A 23615-nucleotide genomic window follows, 5' to 3' on the forward strand; every position below is an offset into this window, starting at 1 on the left:
GGTGGAGTTGAACCCAGGTTCGTCTTACTGTAAGGCAGTTACACTACCTACCAGACCATCATGCTGCCCCTTAAGTCTATGTGTTTGTAGCAATGAAAACATTTTCTTCTGAAAAGATAAAGAAGATATAAATTAATAATGTCTGTGATATATTACAGCTTATCTAATAGCATCCTACTAAAACACATCCTCAGTATGGGATTGCTGTTATGGATTATGGATTATGGGTTTGTGCTTTTTATGAGCACCTAATGTCAAATTTAAAAAAGAAAAGAAAAGAAAGACTTTGGGTCTTCATGACTTTAATGTCATACAGTACTACATCAATTAACATAAACTGGGACAGCCAGAGGTGTCGAGTCAGCTGGTTTTCTTTTTTGCTGTATTTTGAGGTGTTGATAAAACTTTCCTTCAGTCGTAGGCAGTGAGGATCTTGTGACTGGCACAGTTATTTTCTTGTGTTTGGCACATGACTTTAAGTTGTATTCTGCCCTTCTACGCTTTGCCCCATTTGTAATGTCTGTAGCTACTGCAGTTGATGCAGTGACTCTCTAGCATCTTTGTGTTAACACTTTATCATGCTCTATTTTCACCTCTGCAAGTAATCAATACTTACTTGCAGATGAAAAGATGTATGTGGTAAAACCTGCATTAAATCATTTTAAGGCACTTTGAGGTTATAGCACATTTTCCTTTTGTATTTGGTGTGTAAGTGTAAGTGGTTTATCAAAGAAATTATACTGATGAAATATATCAAAGTGTTAAAGCCAATATAAGCATATAAAATGCTCCATATATCTTTTGCATTTTCATTTTAAGTGATTCTATTCAATTTTGTTTCAAACTTCCAAGGCATCAATGAACCATATTTCCCACCAAGATGGCTGCTTGATTTCATGTTTTTAAAGTCCTGCAACTAATTTTTTTTGGGCTTCAACCCTCCTGAAAGTTGAGCCCAACTTCCAGCTCTCCTGGAAGTTTCTTGAAATACATTAAAAACTAATTGAGTTGCTAAAGGTATTATTATTACTATGGAGTTCCAATTAAATTTGCTTGTGATGAATATAACCCAAACAAACTCATCATATCCATATATGGAAATTGTCTGTGCTCTCTTTTCTTGCCTGTGCATATTTTTCTGCATGAATGAGGAATCCGGTTTATTGAATTAATGCCCTAGAATGTTATGATATTCCGCAAGCCCACATTTCCTTTACCACAGCTCACTTTACAGCCACACTGACTACATGAAAGTAAAATCCTGAACTCTGAGTAGGAAATGTAGAGATAAAGGAAATGTGCTGTGGAAGAAGCAAAGCACAGATCCAAAATCAAAAAGTTAACGATTGACTTTTGACAGATACAAATTGTTTCAGCTACCTTTAATTCTAATAGCATAGTCAGAAATATGCATCGATGAATCCTCAGTATTCTTTTAAACAACCAGCAGACATGCACATATATAGCACACCCACAAGAGATGGATTCCCTTTTTGTCTTTTCTCACAATCCCTCTAATCCTTCCTGAGGCTCTCACTCACCCCCACCACCACCAATATGATTCACCACCAGTTCCTCCTTATGCACACACACAGTCAGAGTTAAATGTGTCACGTAAGAGAAGACGAATAGTAACACCAAACTCAGACAATTTGTCTTGAAACCCTTGACGCTGTTTTTGATCTGTGGCAGGAATGCAGAGTGAGTCTGGGTCAACATTACAGAGGAGGTGTGGTGGAGAGCGACTCTGTGCAGCATGATCATGTTTTTTCAATTCAGGCAGAACCATGAAAGATGTCATTTTCCAAATGAACCCGTGGAGCTGGATAGCTAGGTAAAAAAAATCATCTGGATCCAAACAAATGAATAGCTGCATAGATATACCTGATGATTATACACTAAGTTGTGTTACTGAATGTTATTTCTCTTTTAGCTCAGTTGATGTCTAATAAGACCTGGGGAAGTATCTGTTCAGTGCTTAAATTCTGTTTAGCAGTGCAGATATTGCATACTGGGTTTTTTGAGCTTTTCATTTAAAAGCAGGTGTCTGCTACAACTGCTGAAAACCAAGTTATAGGACAGAGAGAGAAAATAAACCTAGTAAACTGCTAAAAGCCAGGAGAAGGTCACATTCATCATTCAAAAAAACTGTCAACCTGCATGATCAACTATGTACATTTAACATCATGTGATACATAACATACTAAATGAACCTTAAAGAATGAGTGTTTGGCCATCTGCCTTCACCAAGGTCAGTAGCATCATTTTCAATCACAGAGAGGTTTTAAGTACGTGTCATCCAAGATTTGTGTTCTTCACAGGAATATTCTGTATTTCTAATGATTTAATATTATTTCTTTTTACTATATGATGAAGTACTTTACACGTCCTAAGGCATTAAAATAGAGCTGAAGTAATGTAAGACCTTTTACTTACTGATGTTACAGTTAATACATGCTATCTCCTTGACTGGAGAGCATGAGTTTTAGCGTGCAGTTTAAAGTGTAGGAAGCTCTTGGGGTAGTGCTGTTTCCTTCTCTAAAAATATTACTAACGCAATAGCGTGTGCTATCTATTTTAATTGGTGTGTGATCTTAGCTGCTGCTGAGCTGCAAGGACCTCATTGTATCCAACGGCCAGTGGCAGAAGTCTTGAGATGAATGTTGTTAGAGCCTGACGGCTCGTATGTGCAAAGCACCTCATTCCATCTTGCTAATGTAAAAGGAAATATGACCAAAGAACTGAAACATCTGTCATCCAATCTATTGATCAGGTCCTACAGAGTGTTTGTGGTGAAGATGTTATGGCCTTGCAACTTAAATAATGTGAACTGAGTGGATATATTTTCAAATGGCAAACGGCCATTAAAAATGGTAGACATTTGGAGCTGTGCTAAACCACTGAACTTCAGAAATAAAGCAATAAAGTTATGCTTTGCGTAATTCATTATAATTTCAAACCTGAAATGGAAGAATAAATAAAACAGAGTAAGAAAAAAATTAACAAGAAAAATAAAATGAACACAATTCTTACTGTAAGCAGAACAGCACTGTGCTTTGAAGACAACTTTAATCTGCTTTTCACCATTGGTTTTTGGCTTGCCTTTCTCTTTAGTAACAAAATCTAAAAAGCCTTTTGTGGATGTGCTCACAAAAAGACAAATCCACTGTATCTACAGCTAAACAGACTGGACTTACTGAACGCTAATCCTGATGTTGGTATGTCTAATCAGAACATCTTAAAGCAACACATCACTGACTGTGACTGAGGGAAAAAAAAGGTTCATTATTATCTCAGAGTTATTATACAGTCGGCATCACTGGTTTATGGATTTCTTGTTCATACGAGTAGTCTTAAATGACTTAAATGAACTTTCTTGATTGCGATGGGAATTAAAGTTATTACATAACTATGGGGAGGGTCACAGTGTGTTAGTGAAAGGACTTGTGAGGATGAAAGTTATCAGGAGGGACATATCCCTTACTGCCATTTATTTAGCTGTGACCTGTAATTATTAATCTATAGTTACTGCCTCTTGTTTCTGCTTATTTATTTAATTATTTGTTTTGTTATCTTTCAATAAAGCAAAAACTTGGGCATTAAAGACCTATTGGGTATCTGTACCTGATGCTGAATGTAAGCATTCATGTTTCCTTGTGAATGACACTGAGGGAAAAAGAAAAAAAAATCATTAATGCAATGCAGATGAATGAAAGGTTACATGAAGGCCAAGGTGTTGAAAATAACAAAAACCAGAGAGAAAGCAGTAGAGTTGTGGAACAAAGTCCTGTGGATTGAACCAAAATTGTAAATCTCTATCAAAATGACAGAAAGAAGAAAGAGTAAGAAAAAAGGATCAACTCATGACCCGAAGCAACACCTCATCTGTCAAATATGGTGGTACTTCTGTTACTGAGTGTGTATGGTTTGCTGGTGGAACCTGACATTTATTGATGATTTCAGTACCGGTGGAAGAAACACGAATGCAGTGGTGCAGGAGACTTCTGTGTGCTCAGACTGAACCAAATGCAACAAAACTCAGTGCATGATATCATCAGTAATGGCTGCAAATATAAGCCCAGTGTAACCAAAGAGGTTTTTTTAGGATGAAGACAAGCAATATCATCAAGTGATCTAGTCAGAAAACATGATTAAATTTATAACAATCAGTAGATAACCATCATTTTACAATCTACTTTTACTGAACCGCTAACCCTGTAGAGCCACAAAGGTTGAGGGATGAATATTTGTGGTGTGGACTGTGTTACCAGATGAGTTACCGAGTGCCAAGTAACATGGAAGAAAAACTTTCATTCTTAGATCGCTTTCATTGTCGCCAGAGTTTCACCGTGACCTTTGAGTTAATATCATTTCCTGCTGTTCCTCCATCTAGACTCAGCCCAGAACCCGCAATCACTTTTCACTGAGCTCTTGACCATGCTGAGATCAAACTGAACCGCAGCTGGCCTTTAAAGCAACATAGTGGTCAGCAAAGTGGGTAATTGTTGTCTCATCCATCCTCAGAGTTCTAAAACTATCATAACGGTCTATAAGCCAAATCACTGCTGAATGAAATCAGGTGATGCATGTGATAAACAGAGGCGAGTAAATAAAAGCAGCACTGGATTTTTATTCCTTTGACAGTTGCATTTAACTTTGTATTAGCTAAAGTTAAAATTTTGCTATGTGTGTTGCCCTCGTTTGTTAGTGAAGTCTCGTTAAGACTCAAGCTTTGCTTTTTAATCTCATGGAGAAAACCAGCGGGTGCTTCATAATGATATGGAGGAAACTTCTCAGTCACAAGGTAGGCCTGCTCAAAAACATCCCCTATTTTATCCTCTTTTGTTTACTCTAATGTTGGACACAACAAAATTAAAATGACTTCTACGGCGTATTCAATAAAATTTCAAATTATGAAATCATATCAGGAAAGTATTTACTGAGGTCATACAGCAAAAGATTCTATATAGACTGACCTCTATTTGAACCAGAGGAGTCAACCTCTCCAGGCCATTAGAAAGAATGCAAGTTTAAGGCAGTCCTGCATTGGCTTCATTTTTCAGTCCCAGAAGCTATGTCCATCTTTTTTCATACTGCCTATGGTTGAATGGAATGTATTTAATGTGTTTGTTGAAAACTGCTGTTCACTAAGTTTCTGCAGCTCTTAAATTAGTGACAATCCTCTGTAGCTTTGTCACCTCTTTCAAAGTCTTTTGCATATGAATGATTTTACTTACTGGTCCAAAGTGAATTGAAATCTTATGAAAACAAAATTCAAAACTGTTCTTCAAATTTTCATTTTTAAAAAAGTGATGCATTTACTGTCACAGAATCTAAATCAGTCCTTTATCCTTAGCTTATTTTCTTTTATGGAAATGAAAGGGAATAGTTACTTTATTCAAGAGCTTTCAGAGCATTTATCTTGGATGATTTCTCACTCAGTCTTTTTAATTTTAGTGGATTTTAATATTTGCTAATACTGTGGTTCACAGTATGTTTAGTAGATCTGTCCCATCTATCAGCAGAGCCACACAGCAGATCTTGTTTTATTGGCATTTCTGTTAACTTTGAAACTGTTGATATCTGTATCTCAGGCTATTGCATGTGAGTCTACGCTTCGTGCCACATTCCAGCCACAATCCCTTTCTTGTTTCATTATTCCAGCTGCTTTTACTCTTAAGTTTCTGTGCCTTCAAAAATCTAGCATAGATGCCTCTTACACAATCAGGCAGTATCTCATGACTCTCTTTAACATGTCTTGCTCCATTATAATCAACAACATAGCTCCACTTAAATTCCAGAAAACCAACCCTCCTAGCTGAATGAATCTATCTGTGCACTGTTGATTCTGACTCTTGTACTGTTGATGGATACGCTCGACACCAATTTCCAACTTAGCTTAAAGATAGAACCTTTATTGTCCAAATAGGAAACTGCTCATCATCCTCAGCTTCCAATAACTGTGGCGACCCTCAAGGATCCATTTTAGATGCTTTTTTAATTTTCATTTTATATGCTCCATCTATGTACTCCAGCTTCCTCTTCCTCCCACAGTGCAAAGACATGTAGTTACTGAGATTTGGGTTAATTGGTGGTTCTAAAATGCCCGTAGTTGTGAACGTGAGTGTAAATGTCAGCCTGTTTCTCTGTTAATTCAATTCAATTTTATTTATATAGCGCCAAATCACAACAAAAGTCGCCTCAAGGCGCTTCATAGATACAGAGAAAAACCCAACAATCATATGACCCCCTATGAGCAAGCACTTTGGCGACAGTGGGAAGGAAAAACTCCCTTTTAACAGGAAGAAACCTCCGGCAGAACCAGGCTCAGGGAGGGGCGGCCATCTGCTGCGACCGGTTGGGGTGAGAGAAGGAAGACAGGATAAAGACATGCTGTGGAAGAGAGACAGAGGTTAATAACAGATATGATTCAATGCAGAGAGGTCTATAGTGAGTGAGAAAGGTGACTGGAAAGGAAAAACTCAATGCATCATGGGAATCCCCCAGCAGCCTACATCTATTGCAGCATAACTAAGGGAGGATTCAGGGTCACCTGGTCCAGCCCTAACTATATGCTTTAGCAAAAAGGAAAGTTTTAAGCCTAATCTTAAAAGTAGAGATAGTGTCTGTCTCCCGAATCCAAACTGGAAGCTGGTTCCACAGAAGAGGGGCCTGAAAACTGAAGGCTCTCCCTCCCATTCTACTTTTAAATACTCTAGGAACAACAAGTAGGCCTGCAGAGCGAGAGCGAAGCGCTCTAATAGGGTGATATGGTACTACAAGGTCATTAAGATAAGATGGGGCCTGATTATTTAAGACCTTGTATGTGAGGAGCAGGATTTTGAATTCAATTCTGGATTTAACAGGAAGCCAATGAAGGGAAGCCAAAACAGGAGAAATAGGCTCTCTCTTTCTAGTCCCTGTCAGGACTCTTGCTGCAGCATTTTGGATTAGTTGAAGGCTTTTCAGCGAGTTTTTTGGACATCCTGATAATAATGAATTACAGTAGTCCAGCCTGGAAGTAATAAATGCATGAACTAGTTTTTCAGCGTCACTCTGAGACAGGATATTTCTAATTTTAGAGATGTTGCGCAAATGGAAGAAAGCAGTCTTACATATTTGTTTAATATGTGCGTTGAAGGACATATCCTGGTCAAAAATGACTCCAAGGTTCCTCACCGCGTTACTGGAGGCCAAGGTAATGCCATCCAGAGTAAGAATCTGGTTAGATACCATATTTCTAAGATTTTCAGGGCCGAGTACAATAACCTCAGTTTTATCTGAATTAAGAAGCAGAAAGTTAGCGGCCATCCAGGTCTTTATGTCTTTAAGACATTCCTGCAGTTTAACTAATTGGTGTGTGTCATCTGGCTTCATGGACAGATAGAGCTGGGTGTCATCAGCATAGCAGTGAAAATGTATGCTATGTCTTCTAATGATACTGCCTAAGGGAAGCATGTATAATGTAAACAGAATTGGTCCTAGCACTGAACCCTGTGGAACTCCATAATTAACCTCAGTGTGTGAAGAGGACTCTCCATTTACATGCACAAACTGGAGTCTATTAGATAGATATGATACAAACCACTGCAGCGCAGTACCTGTAATACCTACAGCATGCTCTAATTGCTCTAATAGGATATTATGGTCGACAGTATCGAATGCTGCACTAAGGTCTAGCAGGACAAGCACAGAGATGAGTCCACTGTCAGAGGCCATAAGAAGATCATTTGTAACCTTCACTAAAGCTGTTTCTGTGCTGTGCTGAGCTCTGAAACCTGACTGAAACTCTTCAAATAAACCATTCCTCTGCAGATGATCTGTTAGCTGTTTGACAACTACTCTTTCAAGGATTTTTGATATGAAAGGAAGGTTGGAGATTGGCCTATAATTAGCTAAGACTGCTGGGTCTAGAGATGGCTTTTTGAGTAAAGGTTTAACTACAGCCAGCTTGTTAGTCCCGTGTCAGGTTGACAACCTGTTCACGGTGTACCCTGCCTCTCGCCCTGTGTAGCTTCCATCAAGTTTCATTGTTGCTAGAAAAATAGATGCTGTACTTTATGTCCTCCAATTGGGGAAATGTTCCTAGAAGGTACATAACACAACAGTATAATAAATTGGACACGAATGAAAAGCCAGAAATACAGAATACAAATGAGTGAATTGCTAAAAAAATATAAATTGACTGTTTAGAAAGACTCATTTATCATAAGTACCTGCTGTTCCCCAAAGAGAAAAATAAATAATATGACAACAGTTGGACACAGAACAAACCTCGAATCCCTGGATGATGCTGGAAGTACTGAATGCCCTGTACAAAATGTACTTTAGTCAAAATGTTGAATCTTTTTTTTGAACAAATACATTTGTGAGGAACAGTGTTTATTGACTGAGAGCTAATGAAGTGATGGGCCTCCTGAAAATAAATAAGGATTTTTGTCACCACTGTACACACAGATGGCTTACATAGCTGTGGAAAAGTAACACTCTTGAATATGTACGTGAGCAGGTTAAAGATCATAATCACTACTGTGAAGGATGGTATTATTAATGTAAAGGGCACCTAGATTAATTCGTTCGTTAATGATTATGTCCGAATATAATAACTTAACCACATAATTGTGCAAAGGAAGTAGTGATCTAAAGCCTCGGGGTGGGGGTGTTGAGAGGCATTAAACTATGTCCTTGTTCTATTGAGGCCAAATCCCTGAAGATGAAGTTATTTCACAATCACAGCCACTGTTATTTCACAGTGTGAGCCTATGGCACAAGAAAAAGCATCAACACAAAGACTACCCTGTTTGTTTTATGACATAGACTTAATATAGCCCAGTGGGTCTGCAGCTAATTTATTAAATGTCAAAAATAATCATCACAAAAAATACGGCATGACTAACAGCACCTTAATTTTGTTCCAAAATAAAGCTTTACTATAATGTAATAAATACAAAACACCAATTTTAAATTAGTACTTTAATTCCAAAAAACATTTGTTAAAATCTAAATCAGAACTCATCACACTGATCCTCCAGTTTCATTTTTTCACAGTTCATCCTAGGATGAAGATGCAGGGTTACTTGGATGCACACTTGGATGACGCTTCACACGTTTCTATGCTGCCCTCTGCAGGACAGACACTTTAAGGCAACATGACTTTACAAGTTCTGTTAACAGAGCAGGCAAAGCACTTCAGATGCATCATTTCTCTGAACCGAAGTGAAAGTTGTCACAGAACAGTAACTGGGATAAGACATTAACGTTGCTAACCAGAACTTTACTTTTAGAACATGCTTTAACATACAGCATGTGTTTCTAAGCAGCAGGTCAATCATAATGATTTCAAGGGTCATCTCATAAAACAGAGAAGCATCCTGAGACAAACTCTGACATGCATCTAATTAGAGAAAACACTAGGATTAAAGAATGCTACAGCAGTTCTTCACAGGCATCTTTATAGATTTAAAAAGAATTGTAAGATATCAAGTGGTTATTGAAAATTTTACTACAGAAGCTCTGAGAAGCCAGTCAGACAGAAATAAAGAAAAAATCCAGTGATTTTTAAAAGGGTGGTCTATTTCTTTTTTGTCACTCCTGTGTTAAAGCAACTCATTCTCCTTCCCAAGGCTTCAAATGCAGTCATTTTACACAATACGCACAAAGTGTCCGTTGGCATTGATGTACTGACACACTGATTATGGCATTAGTTGGTGGCTGTCGTTCCCAGCTTGTCACATAAGGATGAACAAACTACTCCTTTCACATCTGAATGTACGTGGTAAGTTTTATTCTTGAATGTAGAGTGTTAATGATGTGAAGGGTCATCTTGTAAAAAGTGTGATCATTCCATAGCAAGTAGTTTTTGATGGTTAGATGTAACCAGTGGGTGATAGCATTTAGAAAAAAAGCAAAAGCTTAGAAATGTATTTTCTTTTGAAATGTGAAGAAGGAAGTGGAAGACACCGAGCTCTGAAATGTGGCGCGAACTGCAGTCTCCTGGGTGACAAACTCGTGACTTCTTTCACATCCCCTTTAACCTCAGAAAGCGTATTTTGTCGCCCTTTAAAAGAGGACCCATTATGTCTCAGCACCTAATATTGCCTCAGCCAGTGCATAAAGGGACAGATGCCAAAAGGACACTTTATGGGTATCTCTGCAGCACTAGCAGTAGTGCTTTATCTGACACCTGTGAATGAGAATGTATTGATTTATGACTTAAGAACAGGCAGGAAAAAGAAAAAAAAAGTGATATTCTATATTTAATATTATTCATATGGGAGAAGAGATGAAAGAAAACAGACTGTGTTAGAAGGTAAAACTGTTTTGGGGTTTTTGGGTTGTTTTTTTTGTTTTTTTTTTTAATCTGCCCCAAATTCACATGTGTTTGTACAGTACGATTTTTGGTCAAGAGGTTGTCCCTGTGTTTTGAATGGAATATAAACTCTTATGTGAGAATGAGTGCAAAGAACAGTAACACTGATGACTGTATCAGATAAGAAAAGGTGGTGATTTAGACCCATTTTACTTCAAGTTAAACCCAACAAAGCCCTAACGAGCTATGATGCATTTCTATCCAAAGGAAATTCATAAAAGTAATGTTAGAAATGTGCCAACACACAATGTAAGTGCCTCGTGTTTATACTAAATGCTGAAATTAACATGAGGACCTTTAGTTTTATTTATAACATGGAATAGAGATACCTCTAGTGGCCAAAATTAGTACTGCAAAACACTTTTCCCCCAGTAAAATAACAAATTAAGAAAGATTACTCTGGCAAAAGAAATTCCAATTAGTCAAATACAGGAGAGTTAAGACTTTAGATAATGTGCAAAGCCCTCAATTTGCCACGAGGGCTTCTGCACAAAACAGCCTCTATCTTCATTAGGATTTTAACAGCCTCCTCCTCTGGTTCACACTTTCTCCACTAATTTCCTTCTCACTTAGAAAATGCAGCATTAGCAAGACTGGTCCTTATCTTCTCTTGATCTGAGAGTGAAATGCTAACAGAGGAACCAAGTAAAATACAAAATATCTGGTAAACGATAATGTAACTTTAACCTGCGAAAAGTCGATTTCCAGTTCTAAAATATAAATTAATCAACAAGGAAGATAACAAATAAATCAGTACCAAGAGTACAGCCCACATGGTTAACGTTGGTTGGAATGGTTATCATGGAATTACGTAACAGCTTGTTTAGTCATGCTTCAGTAATGGCTTTGGTATTTACTGTTACTGTCTATCAGAGTCACACTGAGGACAAGGCCGTGCTGGGTTTGTTTTTAAGCTTCATAAGTAGATTTTACAATTCTATAAATCCTAAACATGTCTTGGTATAATATGATAACAATCAATGGTTAGAAAAGGACTTATTTAAGCAACAATTCTTAATTCAATTATTACAATCACGTACCCATCTGTAGCTAAAATGATCATGGATATCCATTAATTTTATTATCTGTCATTCTAATAACCCATTACAGACCTTTTTGATTAAATCATTTCTAACTAATATCATATCATTAGTATTTATGGATAATCAGAAGAGGATTAGCTCCTTACTGGAAGTTGGTGCTCCAAATAAAAAAAACAATTTAACTACTAGCTGTAATGTAGAGGTAGAGCTAAAGGAGAGGGAAAGCATACACAAGCCATAACAAACTGTGTGTGTCTTCCTTCCTTCCCTTCTTTCCTTTGATGAACAGCAGAGTGACTGTGGGTGTAGTGATAGGCAGTAAGGGTGGCTTAAGAGCGGCTGGTCAGAGGGCAATCAGGAGATGATACGAATGCCAAAGTGTTTCTTGAGCTGCTCAAGGAAGATGAAGGTGAGCACTGTGTGGGGAATCAAGCGGATTCCTGCAGGAACAAGTCCCTGTAAACAAAAGTTACCAAGAGATTACTATTTGCAAGTTTCCTCTAACAAATCTATTCAATTAGAGCTCCTACATGAGATTAGGCAATAAACTAAACAATGCTTTTAATATTTTATTTATTATTTTTGTAAGGGTATTTCTTTTTTCTTATTTTAATTTCATGGAGGTCACAGGTACAGATGAGGCTGTAGATGAAAAATAGCTTCTTGGTGATCTCAGTCATTTGCAGCAATCTTTATTCATCTTTGCTGCCCTGTTGAATAAACTAATACATAAAAATGTTGCAGTTTGTGTTTATGCACAATGCCAACGTCATCAACAATTATCCCCAGCAACAACAAGAATAAGCAGTACTGTAAAAGATTATCTGCCCCCGCATCCACCAGATCTCAGCAACATAATCAATACAAGGCCCTGAAATGATGAAATCCATGGAAGTACAGCAAGTAGAAACCTGAAAGTCTGTCATGTCTCTATATCCTCTGGTAGCAGCCATTGTTAACCTCAGCTGCTGTAGGTCAGTGGTTCCCAAACTGTGGCATGCGTACCACCGGTTGTACATGGGCTCCCTCTAGTGGTACGCGGGAAGTATCCCCCCAAAAAATAAGATTAAATAATATGCCATGTTCTGGCTGAGGGATTTCTGAAAAATTTAAAACGTAGACATTTCTGAGGTTGATAAAGTTTATTTCAGGTCATACAACCACCTCTAAAATGTTTGTTTTAAAAGAGAGTAAAATAACTGAAGTGATACATTTAGGTTTTAAATGTATTTTGTTTTGTGTGTCTTTTACCTTGTAAAATGCGAGTGGACCCAGTTTGGCTGTTTCTCGTAAGCAATGCATCACCCCCTGAAGACAGAGACATTAATTAAAACTGAACACCAGCAAATACCAGGATTAAGGGATGAAAGTATGAGAAATGAAAAAGTGATAATGAATGATCCACTCACTGTATACTCTCCTTTTGAATTCATCAGCCTCGTCTTCAGTACGTCTAGAGGCTGACACAGGAATGTAGCACAGCCTCCCTGCAAATGATGTAGATGCAGTTCATATGAGTGAAGATCAATCAACAAAAATGTGAGTGCAAAATGTCTGTGTGATCAGTTATCAAGATCGTGGTAGTCTTGAGAGCTTGGAAAAGGAAGCCACTGAACTCTAACTTGGTGAAGACACTTCACTTCTTGGATGAAGACATTTTGCATCTTAAGATAAAGGTTCGTTCAGTTTTAAAAACTGACAAAGTCCACTTACTTATTAAAGCTCTCAAGACTTTATACCAACTGAATTAGACTAAAATAAAACCAGATACTTACCGCAATGAAGCTGGAAAGAAAGTGTGTGAATATGTTATCTCCCATCATGCCTGTTCCTAACACCAGCTGCTTGGCTTGGTCATAACATGCCAACTACAGAAGAAGAAAATAAGAGGAAGAAAATGAGTGTTAGTGTAAAAAGAAATAATGTGCCCTTTCTGAATTTCCTACCACTTTCGAATTAAATAGTTGGCTGCAATTTGGATTATTTAAAACACTGTTTGCCCAAAAGATAGTGACATCCTAGAATTTAGTTTTACAAAAAACAAACAAACAAGTCCAAAATACAGTCAAAAATGTACATTTTGAGTTTGGCTCCTCCTAGTGGTAGTACAAGAAAAAAAGACGATGTCAACAGGTGGGAGTGTTGAGTAAAAATATTAAGACAGCTGGCTGTAACAGTTACACAGCGATCAGTCATGCTTGGAGAATGCAATGTAACAAGCACTGCATGTTGTCAAAATATTCTTGCTTTCTTCTTACACTCTATACAACAGAAATGCTGCTTGATGTTTTGCTGCTGCAGACCTTCAATGATCTGTCTCGAACATAAAATGTACTTTATACTCATTTTCTGACTTACAGTTTACATTTTTCTGATTACACTTTTAGAATAATTAGACGTGAGCAGTTAGAACAGCGCTACATTGCTTTTTGAATGTTATTCAAGTGAGAGTTACAAACCTTTTCAAAGAACAAATGGGGTCCACTGTATGACGAAATATCTTTTTTACCTTGTTACTTTTAATTAAAATCATTCAGAAATGTTTATGGTTGTGCTACTCTGACATTAGAATGCATGCAAATTGCTGGACAAAATTATTTCAAGTATCTAAACAACTATCAAACTTTTCATAGTTACCGATTTTGATTATTCCAACAATTTAAGTCATGTCTGAATAATTCATTTAAAATTTTTGATCAATTAAGCACCAATCTTAACAGTTTTTTTAGTCCCTTGACTGTGAAAGAATATTAATTAAATGCAGTGAAAATACATTTAAACTGAATTTCACATAACAGACTCTTCAGATCACAAATCGACTGAATGATTTTAAATACAAATAATGTCGTCTATCAGGAAATAAGAATATCACATCAATAACCCACCAATATTAAAATAAAAATTAAAATAGATGCAAATCGCCCATCATTGACCCGAGAACTATTAAGGTCTCTAACATTTTCAGACATTGTGATAATTGTTTAAAATTGGTATTGTTAAAAAAAAAATACAGACAATGTTTCCTGATAGGAAATTGTAGCCTGCGAGCACATTTGTACTACCGTAACTTGCCTGTCCCACAGTAACCATTGCTCCTCTGCTGGAGGCCATGGAGGCTCCTGAAAAGAGTTTCCTGATGCCCTCTGCATGACAGGATAGAAATCAGAAGTCACACGTGATACCCGTGAGAGCTAAACATGAAGCTATAGTATATCCTATTTGGTATTTACCTTCTCTGAAGACTCTAAAAAGTCCATCAATGGCGTGTTTGTAGCTGGAGGAAAAAAAAAAAAAAAGCATTAAATTAATAAAAAAAACATTCAAGCCGAACTTTTTAGACTATGAATTACAACACTCACTTTCTCCTCAGTTCTGGTGGTAGTTTCATGTCATTCTGCATCCTAGGGACAAGCACATTTCATATATTCTGATTTCAATAACTAGTGATTGCAGTAATTTGGATACAGAACTGTAACTGTATGTTACCTGACATTCACCATGTCTGCAGGGGTCCCAACAAACCCACCAGTGAAACCTGTTGGCAGAGAAACCTTGTTGGAATGCGTGTTTGTGAAAGCCCGAGTTATAGAAAAAAGTAACAAAATATTTATGTGTGTGTGTGTGTGTGTGTGTGTTTTAACTCCATTAAACTTATAAACAGTTGGGTCCTTAGGTAACTGACCACTGACCCAAACTGTAAAAGCAGTTTTCTTCTGTTTCTCAGCGATTTCAAACAATAAAAGCTTTTCTCCTAATACATGTTCCAACCTCCAAAGGCTCCCAGCAGGACCTTCTGGTAAAAAGGCATGGGGCCCTGGTTCGTGCTGCCCATCATGTCCCTCACTGTTTCATAGATGGCAAATCTGGTGAGGGAATATGACATCTGACAAGAGAAAGAAAACAAAGAAAAAGACAAGAAGAGAAAGAATTCTTTATTTAATTATTGAAAATTTTGTATTCTGGTTCTTTCCCCCCTTTTTCTTTTCTGTTTTCTTTTGTAAATCGACTAGTACGTACGTACGGACGGACAGACCTACCTACCTAAAGCAAAGCAGTTTTAAAAGCAGCCTTTACATTAGTGAACTTTCATAAATTCTTCATTTATTATGTCCCAAGTAAAATAGTTCAAACCTTTAGTTTGTTTTGTTTTTTTCATTTTCAGGATTCACATAGGACTGATATCAGGCGAGTCAATCAGTAATCACATGGTCAGACCACCATTTAAGAGTTTTGACAGTACAGAGAGGTGCTAAGACCTGTGGGAAAATGATACTGACATCTCCATGAAGTTTGGCAACAGAAGGAAGCATGAAGTCCTCTAAAGTCCTTCTGCTGATAAAACCACGAGCAACACCAGCAGATGACATGGCACCCCAAACCACCACAGACTGCAGAAACTACACACTGGACTTCAAACACTTTAGATTCTGTCCCTCTGCACTTTCTCCAGACTGTATGACCTTGACATAAAACAAGGAAATAAAATGAAAATCACTTTCATCTGTAAAGAGTATTTTGGACCGTTAAACCAAAGTCCAGCTCTTTTTTCTTTATCCCAAGTAAGTTGTTTTTGACACTGTCTCTGGTTCAGGATGAACTGTAGCTCCATTCCTGAAGATGTTTGTTCGTGGTGGCCCTTGATGCATTGACACCAGACTCAGTCCACTCCTTCTGAAGCTTTTCCAAGTTCCTGAAATTACTTTTCCTGGCAATCCTCTCACGGTTGTGGTCATTCAGGCTGCTTGTTGACGTTTTGATACCACACTTTCCCCTTCTAGTCAACTTTCTATTGATCAATGCATCGACACAGCATTCTGCAGCCAGGCTTTGTCACCTTTGTCAACTGGACAACTGTCAAGTCAGCAGGTTTCCCATGACTGTGGCTGAATGTGATAGAGTGCACAGTACTACTACTGTTTAAATTTACACAAACTCTAAATAAAATACGCTAATAATTTGAGATAATTTGGATTTCTGATTTTTATGAGCCTCTATCCATAATAATTAAAGTTAAAACAAAAATATTTGAAATATTTCTCTTTATTTGTAATGGATACAGATATTATAGTTTATTTTACTTACATAAAACATTTTCAAAATTGTCTTGAACTTCATAATTACTAATTCATTTAAACATTTGGGTGTATTTGGTATGGCTTAGGTGCGTGCGCCTTTAATTACAGGGTGGTTGAGAGGAGAGTTTAGTTCACTTACGGTCTGACAGGATTAAACTTGAACAACCCTTTATTGACAACTCTTCGTTCTCACCGCGGTCACACCTCTGCAACATTTATAGACTTGCAATTCACCAGTGACGTATTTGATCATATCCTGCTGCAATAAACCAGTTATTTTATTCATCAACCACAGTTAACTTCACATAATAGTCAGCACTACAGTGTAGTAAGTTCAAATAGTAACATTTTTAATCTCAGTACTATGCATGTGCTACAGGTACCAAATTACATGCTTAAAGTAAATGTCTCACTCTGTTTTAGTGAGAGAAACAACCAATGAAGAAAACAACACACACAAACACACAGAATCCTATGGTATGCACACAGGCACCCATACCTGTCTACATAGTGAAGCAGATAGACCACTGTATAGAGCCAGGACTCCGTCGTTCTTCACCACATGAACAGCCATTCCAATCATCCTCTTCTTTACCTCCTGCTGCGTCTGTAAGTGTACCTGGACAGACAGTCATGAAGATCACACAGTAAATACACAGCAAATAATGAAGAAACTGATATAATGTGTGTCTATTGTGGCTGATACAGCAACCTCACGAACTTTTAGTTTTACAGAACAACTTGTACCACAAGGGGTGACTCTGTATAATCTGAATTCTCTGGTATTAGTAAAGCTCTAAAACACTCACCAAGCTCTGATGAGACAGTCGTAAGAGGAGGATAAGTCATGATAATACGTGCAATTTAGGCAATTATAAAGAAGTTTTCCAAATGTGTTACCAAGATATACTTGTTTTATTTTTCTTATCAGAGAAGGTCAATGGTCCAAAATGTGGCTTTAATCCTATGTTATTACCAAGATTACACCATGAAGGTCACTGAGCCTTCAAATGAAACTGTTGTCAGTGTCTACTGCAGTAAAATAGATGTATAAATAGTTATGATTCCTTGAGTCGCTTTTTTGTTTATCACCATCCTGCTGGTTTACACTGACAGACTGTTTTTAAGCACAGTTCAATTCAAATGGGAAATTTAATATTCATTTCCTAGTTTTACTTTGGAGCTCTCAGTATCTCGTTTATCACAGCTTTTCAAAGTATCAGCAGTGACATGGAGAACTACTGACAGTCTGTACTGAATTCTGTTGGGTTGGGCTTAGGACTCTCTGTAAGACAGCCAAGTTCTTCCACCCCAAACTCTCTAATCCATGTCTTTGTGGACCTTGCTTTGTGCACTGGTGCGCAGTCATGTCTTGCTGTTCTAAACTCTCCCACAAAGTTGGGAGCATGAAATTCTCAAAATTGTCTCTTTATGGTGAAGCATTAACAATTTCTTTCACTGGAACTAAAGGGCCGAGCTCCACTCCTGAAAGGCAACCTCACACAATAATCCCCCTTCCGCCAAACTTTATACTTGACACAATGCAGTCAGACAAATACCGTTCTCCTAGCAGTAGCCAAACCCAGAGTTGTCCATCAGATTGCCAGATGGAGAAGAACGATTAGTCTCTCTCGAGAAAATATCTCCATTGCTCTAGAGTCCATTGGCAGCATGCTTTACATCACTCCATTCCATGCTGCTCGGCCAGGGAAACCCATTCCACAAAGCTCTCTACGCACTGTTCTTGAGCTAATCTGAGGGCCACATGAAGTTTGGAGGTCTGTAGCTATCGACTCTACAGAAAATGACAAACCTCTGTATACTATGCATCTCAGTATCCATTGATCTGGCTCTGTGATTTTATGTGACCTACCACTTTGTGGCCTGAGTTGGTGCAATTCCAAATAGCTTCCACTTTCTTACAATACCACTAAAAGTTGAACATGAAATATTTATTTTTTGACTGGACTTGTTCCACAGGTGGCAGCTTATCACTGTATCACCCTGGAAGTCTCTGAGCTCCTGAGAGCAACCCATTCTTTCACAACCGTTTGTAGAAGCAGTTTGCCTGACTAGGTGCTTGATTTTATACACCTGTGACCATGGAAGTGATTGGAACACCTGAATTCAATGACTTGTAAGTGAAAACTTTTGGTGTAGTATTGGGGTGTTAACTGCACAAGCACTACCCCGGCTTAAGCTGAGTTAAACTGGACTCGACAACATTTTGCATGTTTCTGGAATCTTATTTTTATTATTTTAAGCATGGCTGCACTTGAGGAACTTTTCCATTCTGTTCCTTGTTTATGCCAACACTGCTGTATGTGCTTTGTCCTCAGTGGTTACTATACTTAAGCTATCAGTGAACCAACACGCATTCACAAGCCAAGAAACACTTGTGCACACTCATCGTGTTGAAATATTACACCAGGATGAGGTGATAAGAGTCTGGCTAAATTATTGTCTTTTTAGGTGAGGTCAGAAAAATCTTGTTTAGCAACTCTCCAGTACAGGTTCAGAAAACAAAAAACAGTTTATCTGATGGTGTAATAGATCTCCTGATTAACACACATACAAAAAAAGTATGCTGATAGGGCATGACCAGGCAGTTTTCTTATTTGACGTGGGTTTGGTGATACACGTCATTCCTAAATGCAGATGTCCTGCTGTTAACGTTTATGGAAATGTGGTTTGTTGGTATGCGTTGGCTTTGTAAGTTGCAAAGTCGCAAACTGCCTTAATGTTGGGTTACAAACTACAGAATAAACCCCCAGTTCTTTTGTGTATGATATGCACTAATTATAAGCGTATCCTTTCTTTTCTTTATCCAATGACAGCTCCCTACAAAACCTATAAAGTTGTTATTATGGTATTTAACTCGTGGGGGAATGAAGGTTATTACAGAGGAGTAAAGATGACATATTTAGGCTGCAGTGGAACACCGCTCAATGCTCTGAACAACAGACTGAATACTTTAAATCTGTTTTTATGCTAAAAGATAGCAAGACAAGCAGTGACAAGCAAACATGGAATGCGACTCACTTCAACCGTATATCAAAAGTAAACAGATTCAGTGAAATTCACTTTTGTTAAGTAAACAAACAATTCTCCCACATGGGATCCAATTCACTCTGACACAAAGAATAACAATGGAGCAAAACAGCATCACCATTAGCTTTCAGAACACACCCTTTCATTTCCACAACAAGGAAATAAGCTGCAATTACTTGCCCTCAGTTTATGGAAATAACCACAGTACTGTATACAACACAATAAAAACTTGCACAGTCACTCTATTGTCTCACAGTGAAATCACTTTGTTGTTCACTAATGTAGACTATCATGTTAGACAAGAATAGCTTGTCAGTAATAAATCTCAAAATCACCTTAAACTAACTAAAATCAGGTTACTAACAAAAACCCCACGGGGGACAAATGTTGACTACTTTTTTATCATTTCCCGAAAACTAGTCCTTGAGGCAACTTTTGTTTTGGTTTAGCACTATATAAATACAATTGAACTGAACTGAACAGAAGCATCTATAATTTATGTTTTAAATAATACTTTTAGAGGTCAAAGGTTCATCACTGTCATGAAAGGTGCCTTGATTTTTCCTCTGCCATAAACTTGTATTTTAATCTTTCCCATAATTTGTGTGCCAACTACGAAGATGAAGCTACACTTCAAAAACATCTCCAACCAGTTCACAAGCTAACACACATAGAGCACTTCATGGCATTTTTTGCAGTGGGGTAATTGCAAGCCTTAACTACATAATTACACACCACAGGACTTCCTGAGGACCAGTTGGCCTTATTAGGCTCACATGCTGCTTTTTTCTGTGCAATCAAAAGGGAGTAACATAAGAAAGAATTTGAGTAATCTGTTAGAGATGTACAAATTTACTTCTCCATGCAGCAATGTGACGAAATCAACAAGAGTGAACAAGCATGTCCCTGCAAACACTCACAGATCTGCATTCTCCACCAAGGAGAGTATGTGGCAAAATTTTTTTTTTTTTTTTATTTCTCAGTGTGATTTAAATTGCACTTAATCTATTGATATCCGAACATACATTCTCTTCCATTTATCCATTTCACACTTGGGGCAGCTGGAGCCTAACTCAGCTACCATAAAGCGAGAGGCGGGAGTATCCCCTGGACTTAATGCCACCCTGTCGTAACACCACTTTTTTTTATAATTTTACTCAAGTAATCAACATGTTTTGCTAATTAGACCTGTATATCCTAGACTGGAAGTCTAGTCCCAACTTATCTTAATTCATAAGTCATATATGTGTCATGAGTGGGCCTGAACAATAACGCCACTCTTCTAAAATTTGTCATAAAAATAAAAAGTATAATTTATCCATTTACAAAACAATTAGCAGCCTGAGATAAATACAATTTCCAAAATATATTTCAGTTTTCCACATTTAATGAGACTACTGTCACTGCACAATGCTTACAGTTTACAGATGACAGGAACAAAAATCTTCACATGTAGTTTTTGTAGCTAATCAATAGTACGTTTTTATTTTATTTTAATCAAGCTTTTTAAATATTGTAATACTTTAATTTTCATCCCATTTTTACTCCTGTAATTAAGCCCAACATCTCCGCCGAAGGGTTAGCAGTACATTTAAATGAAACATTGGGGTAATCGATGCCTTCACTGCAGGTTTCACACTTTAAAGACTCGTTCGATGGGGCAAGCAATCCGACGGCCCAGTTCGGGCTCCCAGACCGGATGTTTAACACATCTGTCTTCGACCATGGTACCTCGAAGTCTGTCTGTCTTTAATAAAGGCTGAAGGTGTGCAGCTTTTGAAAGCACAGAATGATATCTGAAAACCACTCTGTGATGAGCTATTCGCGAATAACTAATATGTCATGTTCCCCAGTACTGCCTCTGGGAACAGCTGTACCCATGTGTCAAGGCCTGCACACGCGGCGGAAGGTTACTGTGCCCCTTACGCCGCTCACCTTAAGGAGATCCAGAGGATGCGTGCAGCAGGCGGCTCCACATGATGCCAGCCCACCGAAATACCACCGCGACATTCGTTTTTCAGTCATGCTACCAGGCTCTGCTTGTCCCGTGCAGATACAGCGGTTACTTCCTTCCTGTCAGTCCGACTCGACACGCTGTCCGGCTGCTAGGGTGGCTTCGTGGCCTGCTGGGAACAGCTGCTGTATCTCTGGTGGTCTAGAGGACACGGATAACCTCGTTAATCTTCAAACATTGCGATAAGGGCCTGCGCTAAGGACCGGGGACTTTGGCAGCATCGCGCACACTCGCGCCACATCTCTTCTGTGTTTTGGTCTCGAGCTGAAGCGTAATAGGAATCAGTAGTTCTCAAGAGAAGAGGAGCACAGCCAATTGTCAGTGAGGACGGCGGATCTGCCTACTGTCCCCGAGGGTCGAGATCCAAAGGTCGACAGCGGTATGAGAACGCTACAGCCCCCGACACAGCAAAAACTCACATAGCCCACTTTTGCATCTATGAACTGTCACGCTTTTTAAAGCGACAGGCGTCCTCTGCGCAGCTGCAAACAAGACGAAGTGTCGCACTGTCCCTTTAAGAAGACAACTGTCGACGTTCTCACTCAAGCGGTAACGAGCCATGAAAAAAAAAAAGAGTTTGGTGATGGATACTGTTCATATAAGACAACGTTTTATCACGCGAGACCACTTCAGGTGATTAAAAAGTGTAATTTAGTCATGCAGGAGGGGGTAGCATGTCCAAACACGTGTCTCTGAATGGTTGTTTGGTGTTTGTTTGTTTTTCAGACAATTAAATATTAATATTTAGAGAAAGAATACGCTTAAAGGACTGTAAAATAAACGAAATATAAGTGAGGCGTAGTGTGGGTAATAGCAGGCCTTAACATAAATATTTAATCCCTAGACAGATAAATATTACCTTTGGTTACTTCACCCGTTGCCTACTGATGGTGGTCAGAGGGCTCGGTGGCGCCAGTGTCCGGCAGCCTCACCTCTGTCAGTGCGCCCCAGGGTGGCTGTGGCTACAATGTAGCTGCCATCACCAGTGTGTGAATGTGTGTGTGAATGGGTGGATGACTGGATATGTAAAGCGCTTTGGGGTCCTTAGGGACTAGTAAAGCGCTATATAAATACAGGCCATTTGGTTTTGTTAATTATTCCCATATATTCATATATTGAACATGAACATGATTTTTTAAAACATAATCTCCATTTCAGAATATATTTGTTTGTACAGGCACAGGAAAGAGCTTTGACAGTATGACAGTGACAGGGGATTTCTTTAAATCACCCTGTAATTCTTCAGCTAAGACACCTGAGTTAGAAAACACAGAGACTGCAGTCATTTTTACACGCGTGGGCAGCAGCAAACGCACCCTGCAACTGCACACTGCTGCCTGCGTTCCTTTATTTTATACATGTCTGTGTGTGTGTGTGTGTGTGTGTGTGTGTGTGTGTGTGTGTGTGTGTGTGTGTGTGTGTGTGTACAAAAATAACAACGTCACTCAGAATCAGCACACACTTAAGATTATAGTTTCACTTCTATAAAAAACATGCTCTGCAGACCTGTAGTTTCCTGTCTACACTTACCTACACTGTACAGAGTGTACTAAAAGCAACGGGTTATTTCCCTTTTCTACATCTGTTCTCAAAAAGAGGAAATGGTTCAGTAGCTGAAAGAGTTCATCAAAAATTATTAGGTGAAAAAGTCACATAGACATTTAGATTGCTTAAACAACAGAAAAACACATTTCATGAAGCTGATCAAATTATATAAAAACAAAAATCTCTTGACAGACAGGGTTGTACATGCTTTGAGTCCATAATAGTCCATAACATAGAAAGACAACCACACATGCTACATGCTATTTAATGACTAATTGTAAAGATTTCCTTGCATTTAGCGTGTTGTTGTCAAATTCACTGGTGAGAACACTCTTAATGAATTACCTGTGGAGAGGTAATCATGACTGAGGCCACTCTAGCTTTGCAGCTTGATGTTTAACTTTTTATGCTGAGGCTCCAGAGCTGACCCCGAGTTCAGCAGAGAACTTATTCTTCTAGTCTCAAGAGAAAAGACGCTTAAGAAAGGTGTGAAAAAAGTTGACTAGAATTCAGGTAGT

At 38.3% G+C, this 23615-nt stretch overlaps 1 protein-coding gene across 1 annotated transcript; it reads right to left on the reverse strand.

Moving 5' to 3' along the window:
• Window positions 1-8958: 8958 nt before the first annotated feature.
• slc25a10b (solute carrier family 25 member 10b) lies at window positions 8959-22014 on the reverse strand. Its single transcript, XM_085410438.1, has 11 exons — window positions 21474-22014; window positions 16987-17106; window positions 15181-15295; window positions 14899-14947; window positions 14772-14813; window positions 14643-14686; window positions 14485-14555; window positions 13188-13280; window positions 12822-12899; window positions 12664-12720; window positions 8959-11868 (listed from the first exon to the last, which is right to left on the reverse strand). The coding sequence occupies exons 1-11, from the start codon at window positions 21561-21563 to the stop codon at window positions 11767-11769; spliced, it is 861 nt and encodes a 286-aa protein (XP_085266564.1). The 5' UTR covers window positions 21564-22014; the 3' UTR covers window positions 8959-11766.
• Between the last annotated feature and the right edge of the window lie 1601 nt (window positions 22015-23615).

Source organism: Rhamphochromis longiceps, linkage group LG6 (assembly GCF_057381845.1).
Source record: "Rhamphochromis longiceps isolate RC_006_pf linkage group LG6, R_longiceps_female_GT1.1, whole genome shotgun sequence".
Classification (NCBI taxonomy): Eukaryota; Metazoa; Chordata; class Actinopteri; order Cichliformes; family Cichlidae; genus Rhamphochromis; species Rhamphochromis longiceps.

Coding starts and splice junctions, on each gene's coding strand:
- slc25a10b (XM_085410438.1), bottom strand. CDS start 21,563: ATGACTGAAAAACGAATGTCGCGGTGGTATTTCGGTGGGCTGGCATCA. Junction 14,556..14,642: donor TTTTAGAGTCTTCAGAGAAG/GTAAATACCAAA, acceptor CCTGTCATGCAG/AGGGCATCAGGAAACTCTTT. Junction 12,721..12,821: donor ATTCAAAAGGAGAGTATACA/GTGAGTGGATCA, acceptor CTCTGTCTTCAG/GGGGTGATGCATTGCTTACG.